The 23,458-nt window shown below is 38.6% G+C and overlaps 1 protein-coding gene across 1 annotated transcript; it reads right to left on the reverse strand.

The window, feature by feature from the left end:
* Positions 1-911: 911 nt before the first annotated feature.
* On the reverse strand, positions 912-21,732 carry cc2d2a (coiled-coil and C2 domain containing 2A). Its single transcript, XM_013910660.1, has 39 exons — positions 21,674-21,732; positions 21,484-21,565; positions 21,188-21,241; positions 20,941-21,021; positions 20,698-20,848; positions 19,194-19,276; positions 19,011-19,112; positions 18,854-18,934; positions 18,581-18,763; positions 18,316-18,472; positions 18,092-18,228; positions 17,473-17,604; positions 15,576-15,785; positions 15,392-15,498; positions 15,151-15,291; positions 14,612-14,768; positions 14,171-14,442; positions 13,740-13,917; positions 13,471-13,624; positions 13,233-13,380; positions 11,899-12,037; positions 11,612-11,815; positions 11,403-11,495; positions 11,220-11,311; positions 7,904-8,071; positions 7,755-7,812; positions 7,526-7,635; positions 6,246-6,342; positions 5,049-5,147; positions 4,789-4,965; positions 3,993-4,007; positions 3,664-3,867; positions 3,490-3,579; positions 3,274-3,387; positions 2,637-2,771; positions 2,397-2,519; positions 2,262-2,320; positions 2,003-2,180; positions 912-1,822 (listed from the first exon to the last, which is right to left on the reverse strand). Exons 3-39 carry the CDS (start codon positions 21,191-21,193, stop codon positions 1,637-1,639), a joined length of 4,821 nt encoding a protein of 1,606 aa, XP_013766114.1. The 5' UTR covers positions 21,194-21,241; positions 21,484-21,565; positions 21,674-21,732; the 3' UTR covers positions 912-1,636.
* Between the last annotated feature and the right edge of the window lie 1,726 nt (positions 21,733-23,458).

Consider the following 23,458-nt stretch of genomic DNA (forward strand, 5'->3'; position numbering starts at 1 on the left):
AAAGGCTGCCGACAGCCTCAAGGGATGTTTATAAGAAATCTGCCACATTTAATAAATGTCAAGGCAAACCCAACAAAGGAGTCTGCATACAAGCATCTTTTTTTTTAGTTTCTTAATTTAATTATGCTGTCACTTTTCTTCACATTTAAACTATAAACTGGCAGTTTGAAGGACTTTTGTTGGTAATTTAATATAAAAATGCTGACTGTAAGGAAAATAAAACAAACCCTCACTTATTAGTGAGGGTTTGTTTCAAGCCAATTTGCCTCAGCAGCTGGCCAGTCACCTTGACTAACACACATTTCTTACCAAGCCACAGGACCATTAGTTATGTTGCACCCTGTATCTCTGTATTGATTCTCCAAGTCTCTGGAAGTCTGATGGATGAACACAATTCCTTCAGCTGGTGTTTTGGTGATTGTTTTAAAGAGTGCTCTCCAAGTTTTTGGTACAGTCTTTCATATGTGTTCACTTGAGTTGAGATCTGAGTACTCTGAAGACTGATTCACATCATTCTCACACTCAACCCATTCGGTAACCCCTCATCGTATTGATGGGAGATCATTCTGGAAGAGTCCCACTTCCCTTCAGGTCAGGAATGTTTCATAGATTAAAATCAATAAAAAAAACAGTTCTGAGAAATTTTGCTCACATGCAGCGACCTCTCCCTCAAACACTGAGATTGGACTCCTTGAACGAATAGTTGTTCCAACTATATGTTTACTTAGCTTCACTTGGAGCCTATCTGCAGATGTCTGCACAGAGCAACATCTGGGCCCTGCTGTGGAAAGTAACACCCATCTAAAGGGGGATTCTCAAAGTCTTAGTGCCAATTTAAGGAGCCAACTTATGACTGAAAACAGCACATGAAAAATGTAAACCATAAATCTTTTAATAAGCAAGCATTTTTTGTTTGGTTTTGGTTTACAGGTTTTTAATCACTAGCCAGATGGAAATTTTTAACATCTATTACTTTTACTCATTGTTTGGAAGGTTTAGACTTGAAATTGTGAAGTGAATAAGTGAGCTCCACCCTTAAATTCGCTCTACCATATATAGATACATATACATATAGACCTTTGAGGCGCGGTTCAGAGTGTCTGGATATATTTAAAGCAAACAAGCTGTGGTGACAGAAGTTTATGCATTTAATTCAAATACAATTTAGCTTATTTGAAAATGTTTATACATTTTACAGTTTATTTCTGACCATTTCATGAACACATGTCTTTTTTGCTTTCATAAATAAAACCTTAAAAATGTGATTAAAAATTGCTTTGGTGTAACAAAAGTAACATCGGAAGCACTGGAGAGGCAACAGGGAACCGTTTTGCAAGTGCTTTCCACGGACCATTCCTCTCTCCTTATCCCTCCTGACTAATTATTCTATAGTTGTGCTTTTTTGCTAGTGCTCTTGTCACAGCTGGTAGAATGAGCTGGTATCGGCAGCCGATTCATGCTAACTCAAAGTATGAAGGAGACATCGTGAGATGGGCCAGTACATATGGAAAGCTGAATACAAAAAAAAAGTACAAAAAAATATTGCAAAGTTCATGAAGATAACTTGATCTACAGTAATTTGCATTAAACATCAGCTTTGATAAAGCTGAAGCTTGATAAACAGTCAGATCTTACATCATGTGAGGACGAGTGAGGCCAAGTAAATCCACACTGACATGACGTTATTTGGGTAGGGGTGCACATACACAGCCAGGGCAAACTCCACATTTGATGCCTGAACACTGTGAATGCCAGTGCTGTACACTGCCTCTATAATGGGCCGGATCTCAGAGAACACCAGATTGAGGGGGAATCCTGAAATCTTCAAAGGAAAAGAGAGAAAAAAAAAAGAGAAAACCAAAAAAACTGTTAGTGATATGGATTTTTCAAAGTCAGCTCACGCGCTTTCGGCCAACTTCTTCAGCACTGGACTTAAGATCCATGACACAACACAGTGACTCACAGTAGCTTCTTGCGGAGGCACACCCTTTTTCAGACTTACTCTGTAGTCTCCCAGCAGGCTCTGCAGCTCATGGCGGTGTCCCTCAGCCACATCTTGTCCTCGGATCAGCTCCAGCTTGGGCAGGAACTGTTTCAGGGTGGTGGTGCAGTAGCGGTTCCAGCGGGTTGGCTGACGAGGTCGCCACTCCATTATCTTCTCCTTCAGGATCCTCTCGATTCTATTCAGAGTGACATGGTGCATGTGCTGCGTTTAGCCCGTGGTTGTTTTGAGAAGCGGCAGTTTCTGCTGTTTTACTTGCCTGTCCTGAAGCTCTGCTGCAGCTGCCCTGTCTGTGCGACGATACACCAGTTCCTCTGGCTAAAGACAATGACAAATTTTTGAGAAACAAACAAAGAAGTAAAAATAGGTTTATACAGTAATACTGAACACTTACTTGTACGCTAGACAGTCCAGGGTGGGAGAAAGTTCGGGAGAAAAACGGTTTCCACAAATTAGCTTTTGTGATGTCAAAACTGACCCTCATTGGTGATGTATATTGTTGAATGTTGAACCAAACCTTAAAATTAAAAAAAAAAAAAAAAAAAAAACCTCAACAAAAAGCAGACATGAATATAAAACTATGCAAAATTGTAAAAATGATGAAGAGTAAATATATGTATAAATCTTTACTCACATTGTCAGCATTGGCCAAGCAGCCAACTGCCTGAAGTGGGCAGAAGGTGTCGTACTGCCCGTAGAACTGACCGCTGCAGGGATTCCAGATAAGGTAGAGGTTCTGCTCAAGGGTCAGGACATAAGCCGTGGGTCCCTGAGGAGGGAAGATTTTAGAACTCTTAGTGCTGCTGCAAGAACAAGTCTGAAAAATGAAGCAGCAAAAATAGCTGTTCTTGCAGTGGTGGCTGAAGACTGGTTGCAAAAGTCAGTCCCCATAGACTCCATTATCAAACTATGGAACTTTACAGCAAAGATAAGCATATTCACAGCCAACAAAAACTCTTTTGGTCTCTATGAATTTTCTTAAATAAAACATATTTAAACTATATTGCTTAGAGACTGTGGGTCACAGTGGGTGTAGCCGCTAGCTGTCTGCTTGTCTTTAGCCAATAAAAACTAACACTGAAGCAAGGACCTCTTACCCCTGTTTGGTATGTTTTTAAAGAATAGCAGTCTATGAATACAGCTTGCTAATGGTAATTACTTCAACATTTATTTACAGTCTATGTGCAAGTTTTTAAAGCTGTGCTCTACTTAAAAATGTTACTGTGACACACATGAAATGTCTTCAGGTTTAAGAAATAAATGTCACCCACCTCCGGTATGGCTGTGCCAATTATAAGCCAGGCTTTCTTGCCCAAAGACAGGAAGTAGTTGCACAACAGTACAGCGTGTTCCTCTTCATCACCCGCTAGAAGGGTTAGGAATTGCTAAAAACAAACAACAACAAAAAAGGAGCTACCAAAAGGTACTACAATATGAGCACTGCCCTTCTGTATACAATGCTGGCTTCTTGAAGAAAGTTCACTTACGTCACAGGTGCTCCAAAGATCGCAGGTTGCAGAAAATGAAACTTGGTCAGGCAGAGAAGGGATGAGTGACACAAATCGAGCAACGAGGGGCTGTGCGGGGATAAATATCAGTGCATCAGCAAATTATATCTAATTACCGAAGACGTTTTCTACATTAAGTAATATCACACTGACCGTGGCTTCCAATGGGTTATTGGGGAATTCATCCAGTAGCTCCTTTGGGGGACTGAGTGGTCGAATGTAACGTGTGATGAAGACCGTCTTCCCACTGAGGTCTATGACTGTGGTAATGCAGGGTCGGTCTGGGTATCTCTGAGCTGCGTCCCTCTCAAATCTCTCTGAAGCTTGCAATAAGCGCTCATCCTCTTGGGTGTCAAACTGCAAGAGAAGGTCAAATGAACAATGAATAAGGGCACAGAGCGATAGCTAAAAAGAAGTAACTTCAAATGTTGTGTCATGAATGGGTGATTAAAGGAGGATAAATGCTCTAATGGAGCAGTTACCTTCATTTCCTTTATCTAGTACATGCAGCAAAAGCAAATAAGCGATACAAGAGGATGACAGAAATAAGAGGAAATTAATTCATAACAAATTGTTTCAAAAATAAGAAACATGCATGTAGGTGTCTAAAATGTATAGGATCTATTTAAACACTTAAGCAGACATACTTTGCTTTGCTCATTTTCTTACGTTACATTAAAAATTGCTTAAGTTTCAAACAATGAGCAGGGCTTTTCCTACACAGAGAAAATTTCACTTGGCGACAATGAACATCACCGGGATTGTGAGACTAAGTAATTTTTTAAAAATGGGGCTTCCTTACTTAAGCGTTTTTGTTTGTCAAATGGCTATAAATCATTCATTACTTTATGTATCATTTATGTATCACCTGACAACGCTATGACCTATTCTGAGCAAAGAATAACTCTTAAGAGGTCAGCCTTTATTAAAAGGCATTCCTTAAACCCAAAACTCTTCCTTTGGTTTTAGTTTTTTACTTTTTCCTTCTTTGGGTTCTGTATGTCAAAGGGAAGAGATATTCCCAACATGGTAATCTCATGGACATAGCTCAGTATTTGAGCACAGAAGCCCCACCAATCAGATGGAAAATGGCTGAAAAAGTGAGTAGGTAAAATTACTAATAATCAAATCAAAACATGGAGCTAGAAATGAGCATACTAGGTCTCCTTTATATATATAGAGAGAGAAAAGCTTCTCTAAAGACTCATTGCAAAGTCAGATTACCAAAGCATGATGCTGAATGACAAGGGGTTTCTTGAGGTCGCCGTTTAAACTTACCTTCTCCCTAACAGACTCTCCAGGTACCAGCTGTGGATCGACAGTGATGAACAGCGTGATAAATGTTCCCTCACTCAGACTTCTCAAGATATCAAAACCACTATTAGTGAAGTGGCTCTTCTCCTTGCTGTAACCCAGCAGCACAGCTGGCGTGTTCACTTTAAATGTCCCATCAATCTAAGAGAAATGTCAGTGAGAAGTCCAGTCAGTCACAGCCATTTAGTGTGTATACATCATGTCTGCTTAAATCATAGACGCACCTTGGACTGAGAATAAATTGTGCTGAAAGGAATCTTGACTGAGCCCAACCAGCGCTTCTCTATGTGGGTTTGAATTGATTTCCCTCTGTTTTTGTCATTCTGAGGAGCAAAAATACAAATAATTCAAGCAGCAAGTACTGGTATGACACAATGAGGGTGAGGATGCAGAATTTTGTTAAATTTATTTTTAGATTCACTCTTGAAGAGCATAAAAACCCACAAAAATAGTCAAAGGTCTTTAGGAGATATCAATAAAGGCCAAAGTCAAGTTGGCAATTACATTAATATCTGATAATACAGAAATTAATTGTATTATATCACTAAAATGACATGTGTTGCTGTCTACATAGATAGAAATTCACATTTAACAGAAATTAAACATAAGCCATTTTTCACAGTATAACCTTTTATTTCACTTATCTGACTTTAAAATCAGGGACTCGCTCACTGTTAGCTGTTATTACGCTGCCTTCAAGACGTTAAACAGTGGATGTCCTTAGTTTCTTTTTTTTTATTAAATGAAAACAAAACAGAGATTGTCATTTTTGTCATCGACAGTGCTCGAGGCCCCTTATCTTATTATAAGACAGATATTAAAACCCTTGGTGTGTAACTTGATGGTTCTTTTAAACCGTGTAGGCAGGTGAGTGCAGTAGTCCAATCTAGCTTTTTCCATCTGAGACAGCTAGCCAAAGTAAAGCCATATGTTCCAGCTAATCTCTTTAAACGTGTTATTCATCTGTTCATTACATACAGACTGGAGTACTGCATTTCTCTGTACTTGTCTGTACCAGTCTTCTATTTATAGTCATGGCGAGAGAGCCTTTTCTGTGGCAGGTCTCATACTCTAGAATAGTCTGCCTCTAAATATTAGATCTGCACAAACGCTGGAACATTTTAAATCTTTACTGAGGACACATTTTTATGACCCCAACATTTTTTGTTTTTACAGCCTTGTTGTTGTTTTAGTCTTATCCCTTCTCGTTTATATTTTATTGCATCACTGTCATGCATTTTATTTATTTTAGTTGCATTTTAGTTTGTAAAGCATAGTTTGAAATGTACTATATAAATAAACTCGATTTTTACCATTTGATTCACGGATATTAAACCAGGATCTTAAACCGAAATCTAAACCTGACAGGAAAACAATGGAGGGATGTGAGAAGTGAGACAAAGTGAACAGTGTTTACTCACCATCACAGTCTCATGTACCACTTCATCAAATATGTTGATGAAAACCTCATCTTTGACTGACTGCAGGCTAGCAGTGCTGTAGTCACCATTTGGAGCGCTGTAGAGAGGAACATTAGGTAAGTAACACCACTCAGCAGCCATTGTGCTGGGCAGTTATTTTGAAAAACAATGATGGGAAAATGCATGTTTAGAATCACCAGTCAAATCTGATGAAAAGTGCTCAAAAAGTCTCTCTTATAATGGTATCTGGTCAAAAACACCAAGCTTTCACTTTGTGATACACTGCATTAGCCAGCTCAGTTTCATTCTGATTAAAGGAGCCTGTGCAGGACAGGTACAAAGGCATGAGGAGATCCTAAACAACAACTATTTTTGTGCATGCTTGAGTTTTTGTGGATGAATAACGGAAAACAAAAAGAAAATCTTTAAACTGTTAATTAAAAGTCACACACGGCTAGCCTCCCATTTACAATTATAATGGGCATTTCAAAAAAAATAAAATAAAAAAACAATAAAAGAGATAATTAATAATAAAAGAAGCAGAGTAAAAAGGAATCCAATAAAACACAACATACACTTACGATCAGTTATACGACATACAGCATCAAGTAAAACAGGTGCTGAGGCTAAATGCCTTGTAACTATAAATGTAAACTGACACTTTAGGGTGTATTGTAAAGAGTTATAGTTGGCCAGAGCATAGAAACTAAATGTCTTCCAAACGCAGGATAGACTTGAAGGATTTGCAACAACTGGGACTTAATGGACTCAGTTTGAGTCCCAGAGCACTAGCAGAGAAGTGAAGTAAAATGGCAGTTTCCCAGTGAGAGCCACAGAAGTAAACAGCCACACGGCACTTCTGTGAGACCACCCACATTGTACTATAAAAGCTGGTAGTAATAAACCTGAGGATATAAAGATGTAGGATGGAGAGAAAAGTGTCTTATATAAAGTTTTTCCTTCAAAACACGTAAGAACGTTATTTATTTTCCTTTTCCTGTACAAGAAAATTATTACTTTGTTATAGTTTGTCAACAAGATTGTCCAACATTTTGAAATTCATATTTATAGTTTAATATGCATCAAAAATGCTAAGGTGTTTATATTCTGAATTCCTCTTTATATTGGGACACTAAATAGTGGAAATCTACAAATCTGACAGTCCAACAGAGAGATCATTCAACACAAAGCCCCCCCCCAAAAAGGAAAAGAGACACCCCTCCACCCCCCAAAAAACAAACAAGCAAACAAACGAACAAAAAAAGAAAAACCCAACTCACCTAAAAGGCAGCTGCAGCTCCTCGTTCCAGCATGGGTTTGGTCCATCGGCTGTGGCTGTTTGAAGTACTGTGCGTTGGAAGGAAACCTCCACAAATGGCCTCACCTGTATCTAAATTAGACACACAAATACTCCACATACTTGACACTGATTATAGAGACTCTGTATTGGTATCAGATTATGCTCGGCTGCTTGTGTAAAGCAAAATAAGATTAGACTTTGTGCTGTACCTGGTCGGGAAGCCCAATGCTGCCCTGAAGGGCACTATGAGATGACTGTCCTGGTTTACTACAATAGAAACCCATTAAAACACAGTTCAGTGTCCAGTAAGATTTCTAAACATATATGCTGGTTTCTAAATTTGAATGGCTGAACTCACTTGCTCTGAAGCCTGCGGACTGGGATATCATAAGCCCGGATGATGTTAACAAGCAACTTGATGTCTCCGTCAGACAGATTCTGGGCCGTCACCTTCTTTCTTTCTTTCCTCTGAGGTTTCAGTGGTCGTTTTGGTTCAGCCAGCTTGAAAAGGTTTATTCCTAAAATCCTGATAAATGCAACAAACATGTAATCACTTTGTCAACAGCCTGCAGGACTATTCATTTAAAATTAAATCTTACTGTAATGTAGATAAGAATTTGTGGCAATATGACAAAGCTTTTTTGCTCTAATTCTGGGTCGGGGTTACCACCAACAGTACTCAGTCCCTCCAGGTATTTGTAGTTTTATATGTCAATATCATTAAGGATTCTTCCTGTTAAAATGAAGTTTTTCTTTCCCACTGTCACCAAAGCATTTTCTCATAGGGGTATATATGATTGCTAGGCTTTTCTCTGTATTATTGTAGGGCCTTTACCTTCCAATATAAAGCACCTTGATGCCGCTGTTGTTCTGATTTGGTGCTATATAAATGAATTGAATTGAAAATTTAAAGTAACCTTTAATGGCATTAACAAGAACCGCTGGAAACATACTGTGTCTAAAATAGGCATATCACAATAAGTGTGTATTGAACAATAATTGTGATATTTAAAAATAAACAGTTATTGTATTAATAACGCACAGAATAATATTGTTAATATCAGAAATTCTTCCCTTTGCAAGCTTTTGTATAATTATAGTTGTTAACAGTTGTTTAACTGATCTGACAAAAAGACAAGATACAACAACATCAACAATGATAATAATAATTTTTCAATAATTTTTTTTAAATACTTTTTTTCCACCCAAAATTATACGGATATTGTAATAAATATCACAATTTATTCTTTGATAAATGTGAAGTCAATTTTGGATATTGTGACAGCCCTGGTATAAATGTGCCGGCATATAATCTGGTATCTTACAGAATGGCTATGATTCAGGATGTAGCACAGGTACAGTACCAGTTGGAAGGACTGTGATTTAATCTCTGACTTCTCCACTTTGTTTGTCAACATATCCTTGTCCCTTTTTGGGGGGCCTTTTTCAGCTTTATTGATAGATACAGTGAAGAAATGACAGGAAAGTGGAGGGGGAGAGAGCGAGAGGGGAAGTAATGCAGCCACCGACTGCTCAACGCACTAAGCTAAACCAGCGACCGTATACATGTCCTTTATACTAAATCCCATTGCATTTATTTGTTTGTATCCTTTATTTTTGCATCCATTTGAGTGTGAGCATGTGCATCATAAATTTAGATAACAAAAGCGCTTGCATTTTTTAGGCATGTAGCACAGAAGCTTTTGAGTGCTCTGTAAAGGTAGAAAAGTGCTCTAAAAGTACAATTTCATTTACCAAATCAGTTGGATAATGCCCTGTTGTAGATTTACATTTATATAATTTCACTGCATTTCACTCTCAGACTGCAGGCTTGCTTGTGGTTCCTAGGGTATTTAAATGTGGAATGGGAGGCACAACCATCAGCTATCAGGCCCCTCTCTGGATCTGCCTCCCAGTTTGGATTTGGGAAACAGACACTCACTCTACTTTTAAGATTCTTTCTAGTTTGATAAAGCTTATAGTTATGGCTAGATCGGGTAGGCCTGAACCCTCTCTTAGTTATGCTGCAATAGGCTTAGGTTCCTAGGGACTTCCCATGACGCACTAAGCATTTATTTTTAATGCACCTTTTTTCATTCTTCGTGTGGTTATACACTACTATTGTCGTAAATCATAGTACCTCAAGTCGCCCTGTCTTTTCTTTTACCTCACCCCCAACAAGTTGCCCTTCTCTTACAATGGTTCTCCCAGAGGTCTGTTTCTAGTAAAAGGAAGTTTTTCCTTCCCACTGTTACTAAGTGCTTGCTCATAGGAGGTCATCTGATTGTTGGGGTTTATTTTTATATTGTAGGGTCTTTACCCTAATGTAAGATGCCTTGAAATGACTTTAAATAAATCTGAAAAAATTAACTGGACTGACTTAAAATGCCAACAATCAGATGATCCCGTAGGAGCAAGCACTGGGCAACGGTAGGAAGGAAAAACTCCCTTTTACTAAGAACAGACCTCTGGCAGAACCATGCTAAGGGAGGGGCAGCCATTTACTGCAGCCTGATGGGGAAGAAAAACAATAGAGTACAGCATATAAAGATATCTATCAGTATAATGTACTGCTGCAAGAGAATGCTAAAATTCTTCTTATATTAGCAGCTTCTAATATTTTACCATTTTATTGGTGTTAATCTCTATGAAATTTTACAGCTTTTAAAATCTTTAGCTTCACATTCTGACTAAATTCTTTTTCATTATTTACAAAACCCTGGGAGGATTGAACACTGGAAACAGTCTGTTATATTCATTCATGCACTCGTATTCAGGGTTTAAACTAAGAGGAGAAACAGAGACACAAAAGACAAAAAACAAAAAAACAAAGCAAAACTCCAAGAACATACCCTGGACCTGCACCACTGTAAAACAAGCAAACAAAAAAAAAGAAAAAGGAAAAAAAAAAGAAAGAAGAAAAGCAGAAAAATAGAAAAAATAATAATAAATGAAACAAAGTGTACATCAACAGCATGACTGACACTGATGTACATTATTAAATATATAAATCTGCTTAAAAATAGTCAAGGACTGAAATTGATTTCAAATGTTCTGTTATCATGTCCACATGTTGTGAAACCAGCTCTAGCACAACAATGTATTAACTTCTAGAGGAGAGAACAAATTAGACAGGCGAATGCAGTGTTGAGTTAAGGATCAAATACACCAACCCAGCAGCTGCCAAAATGCACCGTTACATCAGCGTGTAATTTTATGCTGGCCCTGCAACTCTTTCTGATGACTGTTGAGCAAACGTGAAATTTCCTAGCCTTAGCTTTAGTGGTGAGGGAAGTATTTTTTATCAGTTCCTTTTTTGAAAGTACTAATACTGTACTGTTTATGACTCTGGTACAAGAAAGTATTGCACTGGAAGTGTTAAATACTAAACATAAAAGTGCTTAATACAGGAAAGTGACTTCTGTGTCAGTTGCGCACAACATCATTAGATTATTAGCAGTAGACTAAAAGTACAGTTGAATGACAAGATGCAAGTACAGTACAAATACCTTAAATCTGTACTTAAGGAGAGTACCTGAGTGAATGTACACTGCACCACAGGTGAATAAAGAAAGAAATAGCCATACTTGAAAACATAACATACACAGCACAAACAAAAAAGCTCGTATATTTTGAGTCAGGCTATTCAGCTTTTGCTAGCAGTGCATATTTACCCAATGGTTGGTATCTCTTCTTCTGTCACCAAATCAGACAGGAGGTAGTGATGCTTGGCAAGAAGAAACCTGTTGATGACTGATTCTCGGATCTGTGGACAAATGCCAGGATTACACAACACTTAAGTCTCTTGTGTGCTAAATACTTGCGTATGAATTTTTTTTCTTTTTTAAAAAGCTCACCTTCTGAAGGTATTTGGCCACTAAAGCTCTGTGTGAATCCAAATGCTCTTTGGTATCAATTACCTCTCCCTCTTTCAATCTTTTTTCATATTCCTGAAATAATTTTAACCAAAGTTAAGAAAAAAAAAACTATTATCCTTTTATAGAGCTTGTGCATCTTCATTATACCACATTGATAATATTCTGCAATACACTTTTGAAAAGCTGACCTGGAAAACCGTATCAGTGACCTCCCTCTCTAAAGCAGGAATGAATTTGTAATTCCGAAACTCTGCAACTTCCTGGTTCCTTAGCTTGAGCAGACGAAACCTTCCAGACTTTTCTAACTCTTCATCAGTCACAAAATTAAACTCCTCCTGGAGATGTTCCAGGCGGAAGTACTCTGGAGCCGTTACTTCTCCACTACTGGCCACCTGTAAAAAACACAGAGTTACATGGGAAAATGTTTCATTTGATGCGTTCATGTCCTTAAAAATAGCCGTCTTCTGATACTCACTTTTAGCAGCTGCATGATGGAGGCATTTTTCGGATCGTTTGGATCCAGACGCGACTGCTTGGCCCACTCACCAATTTTTTTCATGTCATATAGTCCAGATGCCCCAATGTAGCTAACAGCATCAAGATGGCCCTTGCCACTAAGAAACACAGACAGATCAGTATTGACAATAACATAAAAACAACAACAACAAGTCTTTGAGCAATTTTGTAATATTTCATATTGCACAGAAGATAAAGTAAAACATTTAGAGATCAATTTAAAAACCAACACATTGTTGGACTGACACTGACAACTTCATATACCAAACACATCCTCCCGATCTGGCATTGCTGCCTGCCATTTCAACTCCTTCATGCCAGAATCTACCTGCAAGGGCATATTTCCACATTGTGGCCCAATGTTATATGCAACATATTTATAAGGAGTGATGAGCTTGATGCCTAGACACCAATCTCAACCTCCAATCATGTGAAAACTCTCTTTTTCATATGTCTGCATATTTTGCTGCAGTAATAAACCAATTCCAACCAACAGGCAGAAAATCAGTATCACGATAGCACTTCATCCTAACCCAAGGACACGCCATAGTCTTATAGAGATGGCCATTGCACAGTCTGTCATACACTTCAGTTTTCTGATTTGCTTTTCAGTGTATGTGGTTGTTGCATCTGGCTTTCCCTCCTTTCAATCACAGTTTTTACCATCTGAAGGGACAATAAGCTCCTCAGCCTCCTGTAATAGCCTTTATTTTAAAAACCTGAAAGCAAAGAATAGGTGCCGTCTCAGATCACTTCAGTTATAACATGCTGAAAAGTTATGCTGTCTCGGTGGGGGGGGGTGTAAATTTGCTTTTTCAGTAAGAAAACACAAAATAGTCCTTTAAAAACTTCTCCTGCTGTACACTGCAAAATGTTTGACAAATGTTAGCGAGCTAACCGTGCTAACGCGTTGAAGCCATGCAACCCACACACGGGGCGATCCGCGCTAACTTGCCAACGGAGATTTGCCGCGTTAATGCAGTTAGAGCGTTAACGTTATTTTAATGAGATTAACGCTGACAGCACTATATATGTATGTAATATATATATATATATATATACACAGTGGCTTGCAAAAGTATTCGGCCCCCTTGAACTTTTCTACATTTTGTCACATTACAGCCACAAACATGAATCAATTTTATTGAAATTCCACGTGAAAGACCAACACAAAGTGGTGTACACATGAGAAGTGGAACGAAAATCATACATGATTCCAAACATTTTTTACAAATAAATAACTGAAAAGTGGGGTGTGCATAATTCTATTAGGAAAATCAAGAAAGATACTACCTGTGAACGCCACCAGGTTGTTGAGAAATAGGAGGCGCAAGGGGTACATCATCGTCCCCGATACCCCAAGAAACACAGCACGACACCTTCCCAGAAGTCAAAAGACTTTGCTTGTTGCTGCCATCAGCTTCAAAGGAGAGGGGCACATCTGAGAAGGTGTATAGAGTTGATAAGTTAGTATAATTAAAAGTATTCTTGAAATATTCAAATATTTCATATCTGAAAAAAAAAAATGTACCACTTCCAACTCCCTCGTGGTCAAACATCACTCTCTGGTTGCTACTAAACTCAAATTCCTCAAGAGGGACGCTGCCTGTCACGACAGAGGGTTCTGGCACTGGAAGAAACACCTGAGCCAGGAGAGAGCATGATGATCCAATCTCCTCAAACACCTGCCCACACACAGTAAACACAAAAATTAATTGTTAGAATAGATCACAGCAGTCATTTATCAAGTAAATGCGTGGATACATAAAGTGGCAGCATGTTCAGCACTCTTTACTGTACCTGCAAACTAATGCTTTGGGGACAGTTGACTATCTTGAGATTGAATATCTGTCCAAAGTGCACCCTGAAGTCGGTGTTCAGGGAGCGACTGTCTGTTCGTGAAACTTCTTTGTCATTATAAAGGATCTTGGTGAAAAGAGAGCGCCTGGCAACATCTTCTCTTCGAGCTTTTTCGGCCCTAAACACGAAGAAAACAAACGTGATGAAAACATTCACAAAAACACAGTGAAAGTGCAGTTCATCATCATAACTGAAACACCTGCAAATAGGTGTGATATTCCCACCTGTGACAAATATTCTGCTATTAAGTTTTCTCATTTTAATAAAAAAACAAAAACAAACAACCCTCACCCAAATATTTACTCTTTGCTGATTGGTTCATACATGTTTTGAAGAAACCTAGACCCTCTTTGTGTTTCTGCTGTGTCTACCTGGGGCACAGTTCACTGGCAGTGATGTTTGCAGATGCAGACAGCTCAGGAATCAGGATGGCCTCTCCTGGCTTTCTACGTATCCTGAGGGCTTTCTCCCTCACCCACTGCTCTATGGAGCCAAGGTCTGGTCTCTCTGGGGGCTCCGGCTTTGGGGGGGGTTCGTCAGTAGGTCCTTCTGATTCACTCACATCCTGTTCTTCATCTTCTCCTTCCGTGTCATCCTGTGCCTGACCTTTCTTCTTCTTTTTTTGCTTTTTCTTTTTGGCTTTCTGAAAACAGTGAACATGAGGAGGTGTGTGTGTGGGTATATCTTTACATTATGATTTGACATACAAAGTCAGGTGGACTGCCTTTAAACCACATTTTCAATTTTTTTTATTGAAATATGTCGTATGCAGGGGAAGATTAGATGAAGAATGCAGGTAAAAATGTAGGCACCTGTTTCTTTCTGCAGAGTTTCCATTCTTCCAGCCGTTTCTTGTACTCAGCTAATTTATTCTGGTATTCTTCCTCAGTCTCTGCCTCTAATTCTACAACCTCTGCCAAGATTTCATCTTCATAGTCCTGCTCATCTGACACCCGATCCACATTCTCCCTGAAGAGGCAATAGACAGCACAACAGATTAATGACACTGGGACAAGAATCTGGAGAACTCTCTACAGAGCAAATCTTACTCTATCCAGCTGATATCGATTAGGGATGAGTGATAAAACAATACCAGATTTTAAATCAGGGAGAATTTAGGGTGTTGGAAGTCTCAGATTTTGGCTCACGGGGATTGGGACTTTGAAAACTCTGGCCATTATTAACGTTAGCAATTATAATTAACAAATATAATAAAAATAAAAAAATAGGACAAACAAAACAGACCCCATTTAGTATTTTTATGGAGTTGCATAAAACATCCCCATAAAGAATATACACATTATTTTACTGTTACCACCTCACTGAAATTTCTGTCACTTTTAGCTGTTACCTTCTGAGGTAGAGCTTGTAGGGTGTATTGGTAAACTTCTGGAACTCTCTCAGGGCTTTAATCTCCTTCCACACTTTAACTATATTTTTCAGAAGAGTCCTGTCTTTCTCCTGCTCACTGTCTCGGAGATGTCGAGTGTTCCTGTAATATTTGGAAAAACACTACTGCTCAAAGAGTCAATGTTACAGTGCATGTTTTTAGGCTACAAAGGACTTCGTAGGAGGCTAAGGGATGAACTCACCTAACCTCCAGATTATACTCAGAAATCCTCTGCTGCAAGGCCTGAGTGGGGTTAAGCCCACTATGGCTCTCCAGCATATTCCGCAGTGCATTCCTTAGTCCATTCAACTAAAGCAGAAAATAAGACACTAAACACACTGAATGCTGCATATAAACTCTGGAGTCCCTTTCATAGCTCACTTTACCTTGTCAGTGAGGTGACCTGTGAGATTATTGCGTTGCCTGGTTAGGTACTGATCGTACATCTGAGCTAGGCGGGCGCCCAGGATGTGTTCGCGGCTGAAAAGTGGGTGATGGGAGAAGATCAGCCCAGAGACATCAACATCAAGCTGGTAGTCTCCCTCAGGATCTGCTGCACCAGCAATGTAAAGATTTGCATACTTGGACTTCACCGCCTGGGAGACAGAATAACACAATCCATCATGCACTATCCTGGGAAATGAAAACCACTATGAATTATACTTGGCACTTGTGCCTTGCCTGTGTGTTTCCAAGTTTCCAAGTATGTGCCAGTTTAAAGGAAGCATGAAATAGCTGGCAAGATTGAAAGCACCATCAGGGGAGTGCTGTAATGCAAAGTCATGCATGAAAATAATGTGCTATAAACACCCAACTTAACTACCCTGAACACTGTGTTTTCAGGATGAACACGTATGACAGCTGTGCCCGTCTCCAGAATTTAATAAATAAATATGAACAAGAGACGATAACTACTTGTTTTCCCTAGAGATAAAGACTGTGCTTAAACTCAAAGCCCTTTGTATCTGTAACTTATTTTTTCAGGGTTTACATATTTGTTTAACTGGACAGTCACACCACACATACCAGTAAAATGCTAATAAAGCTGGAATCAACTGCTTCTAATAAAGATGCGGATGTAGTCTAATGAATTACAGGAAATATAACACTCATCCATCCGTTTCAAATTATCCAGGAATTTGTTTACACAAGTTTACCCATTTATTTCACATTTTATTTTCCACAAGGCTTCATCACTTTGTTGGGCAGGTAAGCCATGGAAACTGTGAGCACGGTTAGGTCAGGGCAGCTGGGAACATTTTTACTGGTGATTTTTTCCCCCCATTATTCATCTTCTCACTGTTGTTTTAAAAATGTTGATTTTTAATATTATTTAATAAAAGTAATAATAATTAATAAGTTAAAAAGAAATTATTGTAATGAGGCTGCTTCAACTCAAGTTAAGCTATCACCAGTGTCTCCTCTTCTCTGTGTAACACATGCAGCCATGAACTAGACTTCACTTGACAGAAGTGTATGTGACAACACAAATTTCAGATGCACCTCTTTAACCGGTCAGCTATCTAGTAGGAAGTATGTGTGCATTGAATCATGTTTGCCATTCCCTAGCAACTGTCACTACCGTATCACTACCCTATCCATTCCCTATCACTAGATAGGAAATGCAGTACAAAAGACAAACATGTCTGAAGACGACCGTTTCTTGCTGGGAACAAGGACAACCCTGAAAAATAGTCCAATAAAGGTTTTTAGTGTTTTTATTGAAACTATTACATATTTAACCGTTTTCACTGCTTGTCAAACAAAGCAGCTAACTTAAGAATTTAAAGGGATCTTCAAAACTGTTGTTTTATTATTCAAAAAATTATCAAAGTATTTGATAGATTAATAAATAATAAAATAACAGTTAAGGTACAGCCATGCTCTTCTTTCTTGTTTAAAAATCATAAGTAAGGGGTAAAAGTAAAGCCTTGAAAAGCTAGGGTTTAATTTTAATGCTGGCTCTTCTTCAGATGTAATTTCACAGCTTGCAATACTTTTAACGTCTACAAATGGAGTTTGGAGTTTTGATGTTGCTGTAAATTTTGAGAAGATAGCATATCACAGATGTGTTGGCCTCCATCACTGATCTGTCCTCCAATAACAAATGCATACCTCCTCTCTATTTCTTTGTACCAAATGCCAAACTGCCCTTTTGCTTTTTTCTAAAAGGCAAAGAGGTTAGAAAAGAAGAGAGGGCATCGCAACGCCCTCAGTGTAGGAATGCAAACAGTGCTTTAGATGATGAAAATGAACAAAATGATTGGTGTGTGTGTGTCAGACCTTCCTATACACAGTCTGTAGCGCAGGGTCTAGGGCCTCCTCCATGTGGAAAAGGGGGGGTCTTGTGGATGATTCCTTGATGGGGTTAGGCAGAGCGATGATCCTGCCATCATCTCCAAACCACTTCTTCCCCTTAGCAAATAAAAACAACACAGTAGGGATATGAATACGCAGATAATAATATAATAAAACAAAGTAATGAAAAGTCTCTTATGGTAGTTTTATTTTAATGGAGAGAGGTAGAATGTCAACCAAAAAACCCAGAAGGTCTTCACTCTAATCAAAATACAAGAAAAAGTGATGTGTCTCCTTAAACTATATTCCAAAAACATGAACAACACAGACTGTTACACTGCTATACACAAACTTTAATATAAGAGCAGTACACTTAAGTCAGACCAGTGGGTTAATATCTTCCCTGAGATGCGTGAAAACCTGGTGACCAACTATAAGAAACATCTTACTGTTGTGCTTGCTAACCAGGGTTTCTACTAAGTCATGTGTTACGTGGGGATCAAAAACGTCTTTCACTCAATGACATAAAAAAAACTTCTTCTTTTTTTTATTGAAAATGCCATAAAAATTACTCAGGAAATTTTGGCTTTTTAGCTGATGTTACCTCTTCCATTTTCAAAATCCGATTCTCCAGAATATTCTCATTGGTCAGGGATACGGGAGGCCTTTCCCCTACATAGAGACCCTCATCCTCCAGGTATCGAGGTTTCATGTTTTCAGGCAGTTTGATGGAGGTTGGAACTATGAAAATTAAGCATAATATAATTTTTTCCCATATGAGGGAGGTGCAGATGTGAATTAAAATATTTAAGACATGATATTATATACCTGTTCGAAAGCTGGGTGTAAACAGGAGTTCGCTTTGTAGCTGAAGAAGTTTATAGTACCCGACATACTCAGCTTTCCTTATTTCCAAGAAGTCCTGGGGTGACTGGTCAATGACAAATAAATCTTCTTGGGTTTGTACAAGAGGAGCTTCTTCACTCTGAGAGAAGGATGAAGATGAGGCAGTTAGTCCATCTTATGCAAATGAAAAAAGGTAAGAAATAATTTTGACAAAAAAAAAAAAAAAAAATATTGGTTGCCCTGTTACCTGGGTTTCATTTTCTTCTTGAATATCTTCATCAACATCTTCATGCTCTTCGTCTTCATCTGTTGTTTTCCTCTGTTTTTGTCTTCTCCTGCTGCTCGTCTCAATCACATCTGGTGGATCGGGGTCAAAGTTCAATGTGAAGAAATTGAATGCTTCTTCAGCTGTCGGCAGGCCTTTTCCTACCTGTATTTGCAAAGAATAAAATGAATACATTAAATTTCATTATACAACTGCTTTTTGTATACAGGATTTCAATCTCAATCCATGCCTTACTTGTCTTGCTGCTTCTCTGAACCTGACCCTGGTGCTGAGGGGTGGAGGGGAGTCCCGTCTTCCAGCTCTGTCTGCATCAGCCTGTGAAACACCAGGAATTAACTTCCACCAATGGAAAGCAATACATGAGCCCAGTTAAGGTGAAATAGAGGCTCACCTCTCTGTCAAACCTTGTTACGGTGTCTCTGTCTCTGAGGCTATGGAGACGACTGGGAAACTCGAGAGAGGCCTCCTTATCCTGAAGGCTCTCACCTTTAGACTGAAATACAAGCCACAGATTATAGAGCAACAATTTCACTCAGATCGTGTGCTGTGTGTGAGAAAAAGAAACTCCATTTACCCTGGCTGCTTTTAGTTTCTCTTCCAAGCGTCGTTTCACAAAGTCATCTAAATGGTGAGTGTGCTGAGTTCTTGAGGTGAGACCTAGAGCACAAAGCACTTGTTTAAGGCTCACTTAAACAACATCAACTACCTTCTGTCAAATTTTGATATTAAATGCTGCTTAGATTTGGATACCTGGTGTCTGATTAAGAGTTTCCAGATTTAAATCATACATAATTTTCAGTTCTTTACCCAGGTAAAAGAGTTTTGCTTTTTAAGAATCCTAGGCCATGTGGCACAGTCTCCAACCCATATACCGTAGAAAGATTCACTACCATCCTATCATATGCTTTCTCTAGATCCACAAGCAACAACTTTTGAGCTTCTCTATACATATCCATCTACATTATCAAAGCAAACATAGAATCTGTAGTGCTTTTTCTGTGTATGAAGCTATACTGATGCTCACTGATCACCACCTTCCTTCTTAACCTAGCTTCAACATTTCTTTCCCATAGTTCCATGGTAAGGCTTATCAACTATACCCTTTGTACCTACTACAGTTCTGTACATCACCCTTGTTCTTGAAAACTGGTAACAGTACACCTCTTCTTCATTTATCCCTAAAATTGTGTTAAAAAAATCTGGCTAAAAAGACAACCACTCTTTCTCCAAGACATCGCCATACCTCCACAGGTATGTGACCTGGGCCAACTAGCTTTCATTCTCTTTATACATGCCCTCACTTCCTTCTATTATTAACTAAGCATTTGTATGATACGATTGCATATCATCAATTTTTCTCTCACTCAGAGTTTGTACTGTTAGTTGTTTGAGGTCTCTCTACTCTCCCTTTTTTCCCCCTCCTCTTTCACTGCACCTCCCAAGTGACAGATGGTGGCTTCGTCCAAAGGTTTCTTCCTATTAAAAAGGTGTTCTTCTCTACCAACGTCACTGAGTTCTCACTCACAGTTAAAAATGTTTGGGCTCTCTCAAACATTGTAGTGTCTTTACCTTGCAAAATAAAGTACCTTGAAGTGGTTGTTGCTGTGAATCAATACTATATAAATAAAGTGAACTGAACTGATCTCTAATAGCACGTTTTAATTGCCTCTAGACTATGCAAAGCTAAGCTGCAAAGTTTTTAACCAAACCTAAATCAAGGTATCACATCACACCAATTTAGGCTTTTTACAATGACTCAAAGTATGTTTTACAGTGATTTTGCCTTCTAATCCCTTTAAGAATTTTTGTAACTTCCCCTAAATTCTTCTGTTCTCTACACGACACTTTAATTTTATGATTTTATGACTTGTATGTTTTATTTTTGTATTAAATAAAAATATACAAGTTTTCTATATTTGTATGAAACGCCTACTACATATAAAGATGATCATTATTATGGTCTTATAGCCTGGGGAAAAAAACAAACAGTTGAGTACTGTTTTGTGTTGTTACCAGATCACTCATTACTTGTATGATGAAGGAGTAGAGGTACATTTGATTAAGACATAAACACAGACCTTTCTGAGAACCAGTGCGAGATTTCGATAAAACCACTGAATCGTCCGCTTTCTCAGACGGTCCCTCATCTGCACTGTACTGCTGGATGGAAGTGACATCCTTGACATCATCAGCATCACGGGACTTCTGGATGGAAGACTGTTCAAGCAGCTAATAAAAGCCAGAAGCAATCAAAACTGTTAGAATTTTTAACCGTGCCATTAGTGGAATCACAGAAATGAGGTGGATACCAAAAGATTTACCCTTTTCTTTCTCTTCTGTCTCTCAGCTCTTAAATGGCGTTTCAAAGCCTCTCTTTCATCTTCTTCACCGTCTTCAGGCGCCTGGCATACACAAAGATACACTTTATATGGATAGCAGAAAAATGAAAACTTGCATCCAAGCTGGTATTTAGCGCACTAAAGCCGGAAGAAAGGCTGAAGAAGGTAAGAAGTTGGTGTTCAGCAGCCAGCAGGAATGAGCAGCTAAAACCTAGTTAAGGGCACCAACCTCCATTGTAGTTTGTGGGTCCTCTTCACTCAGTTTGATAGAAGGAACCAGAGCCTATCGAGTACAGTTAGATTTACTAAAGCGTTACAAGCTCCCTTATCTGTGCTCCTGTGTGCATTTCTGATGTTGAGTGTGTTCAAAATGAGCCTGGCTCCTCCGGGTCATGTTGTGTCTTGTCAGGAAAGAATGACGCTCGCTCATTTAATGCTGGCGGAACTTGACAAGGTAGCTGTCATTTCACAGTAAAAATAAATAAAAAAAATATATAACCAAGTTTTCAAAGCCTATGACTTTACCTGGACGTCGTCCTCATTTTTCTTCTTAACTAGAGTTTCTTGGAAAGCCCGTCGTTTCTTATGCAGTTTTTCTCGTATGTCACTGCAACAGAAACAGAAATGAAATTGTTTTAAAACAGAAACAAATTAGCTTAGCTTAGCATCTCACAGGCATATTATTTATGGTTGAGAGCAAAGAGAAAAGCGTTACCTTTTGGAAGCCAGATTTGCGATGCTTTTTCTCAACAATAGTAAACGGTTTGAAATAAAAAAAAAACAACACTACTTTACTGCAGCTAGATATCCATAAGCACCTTTCCCGCAATTATTAGATATTTAACATTAAGCAAACAAATTCCGTTATCGCTGCCTGGTAACGGTATAAACTACTTCTCGACCTACCTTGGAAGACGACCGATGCAACCTAAACTTATAAGCAGTTTTGGATTTCATTCGTCTAGTTGACTGTCAATCAAACAGCTTGGTGACGCGTGAACTCGCGTAGTACGGAGTCCGAGAAGGTACAGATCCGTTTTTTTTGTTTTGCACCGTGCACATTTAGGATGCCGGGTACAGCGAAACTAATTAAAAAAGAGGTAAAAGAAAATGAAATTAAGTGGTTTTTTAAAAAACATTTTGCCATAAAAAAGTCAAATGTATGAACAAATAATATCACAATATAACACTATCTTATGTAGTGTGAAAAACAAAACTGTACTAAGTTTGTTATTGTCGATTTTTTCAATTGCTTTATTTTTGTGTTGGGATTTTCTTACTATTATTTATTGTGTTGTTGGGTTTTTAACATTTTTTTGGTTTCTGGTCGATAATGATTGTCATTACAATACTAGGGAATTTGTATATCAGTAAATTTAATTTCTGCTAAAGTGGACCTGTGATGCTTATTTTCTTACCCTTCCTAATAAAGAAAGAAAGCTTACAGCCGTCTGAACAGGAGTCTATGCATTTCTACTATGAAAAACTAAGTACAGTTTGATTAATTGATCATCAGCAAGTTTGAGCACCTCTATTAAAGCAGATGTTTTAGCAGTTTGCTGGTCTGGAGCATTCAGGTGTGTGTTAACACAACGCTTCTCAGGTCTACTCAGGACTGGACATCCCAGCAAATTCACCATAAGGTCAGACCTTGAAATTCTCAGAGAAATGGAAAAAACCCACTCCATCCAGATGGTTTGAGAGATTAGGGAACACTGATCTCAAAAGACATAAACATAGACCATAACAAACACAAAAACTGGGTTGAAGACTCAGGACCATGACAGAACAAGTATGGATTTTATGTGGAAGGGGAAAGCCAGGAGAAACCTCTACTCTCTAAAAAAAAGTTGGCAGCATGGTTTACGTTTGCATGTTGGCAAGACTTTTGGTACAGTTTTAGTTGGACAGATGAGCCCAAAGTGAAGATGTTTGGTCAAAATACACAGCACTATGTTTGGCAAAAAAAATCAACACTACACCTCATACCCCTTTGGCTTGTCTGATCACTGTAGTCACCAAGTGGACCATGAATTCTTCTGTACTATAGAGTCAAATGTAATACCATCAAGAGCTAAAGCTAGCCCAGTGGCCCAGTCAAAGTCCAGGCATCAACCCCACTGAAATGCTGTTGCATGACCTTAGGAGAGCTGTGCATGTACAAACCTCAATCAACTGAAGTCACATTGTAAAGAAATGTGGGGAAGAATTCCTCCAATATGAGAAACTGATAAAAACAGAGAAAATAATTGCTTCAAGTTGTTGCTGCTAAAGAATGATCCAATAGCTGCTGAATCATAGAGTATGCTTTTCAGAAGAGTCCTGTGAAAACATCTTCACATGACAAAATATATACTGTTACAAAGCCAGATGTTCCTATTAAACATGGTCAAAGTTTCAAATAATAAGGTCAGTGTACAAGCAGTTCCTGTGAGCCAAAAGTTTAGACTTCCTCAGTTTACAAGGAACAGCCATTCAGAACAAAGTTTTCTTAAACAGA

This window comes from Pundamilia nyererei, unplaced genomic scaffold, assembly GCF_000239375.1.
Source record: "Pundamilia nyererei isolate P.nyererei 1_Seehausen unplaced genomic scaffold, PunNye1.0 scaffold00046, whole genome shotgun sequence".
NCBI lineage: Eukaryota > Metazoa > Chordata > Actinopteri > Cichliformes > Cichlidae > Pundamilia > Pundamilia nyererei.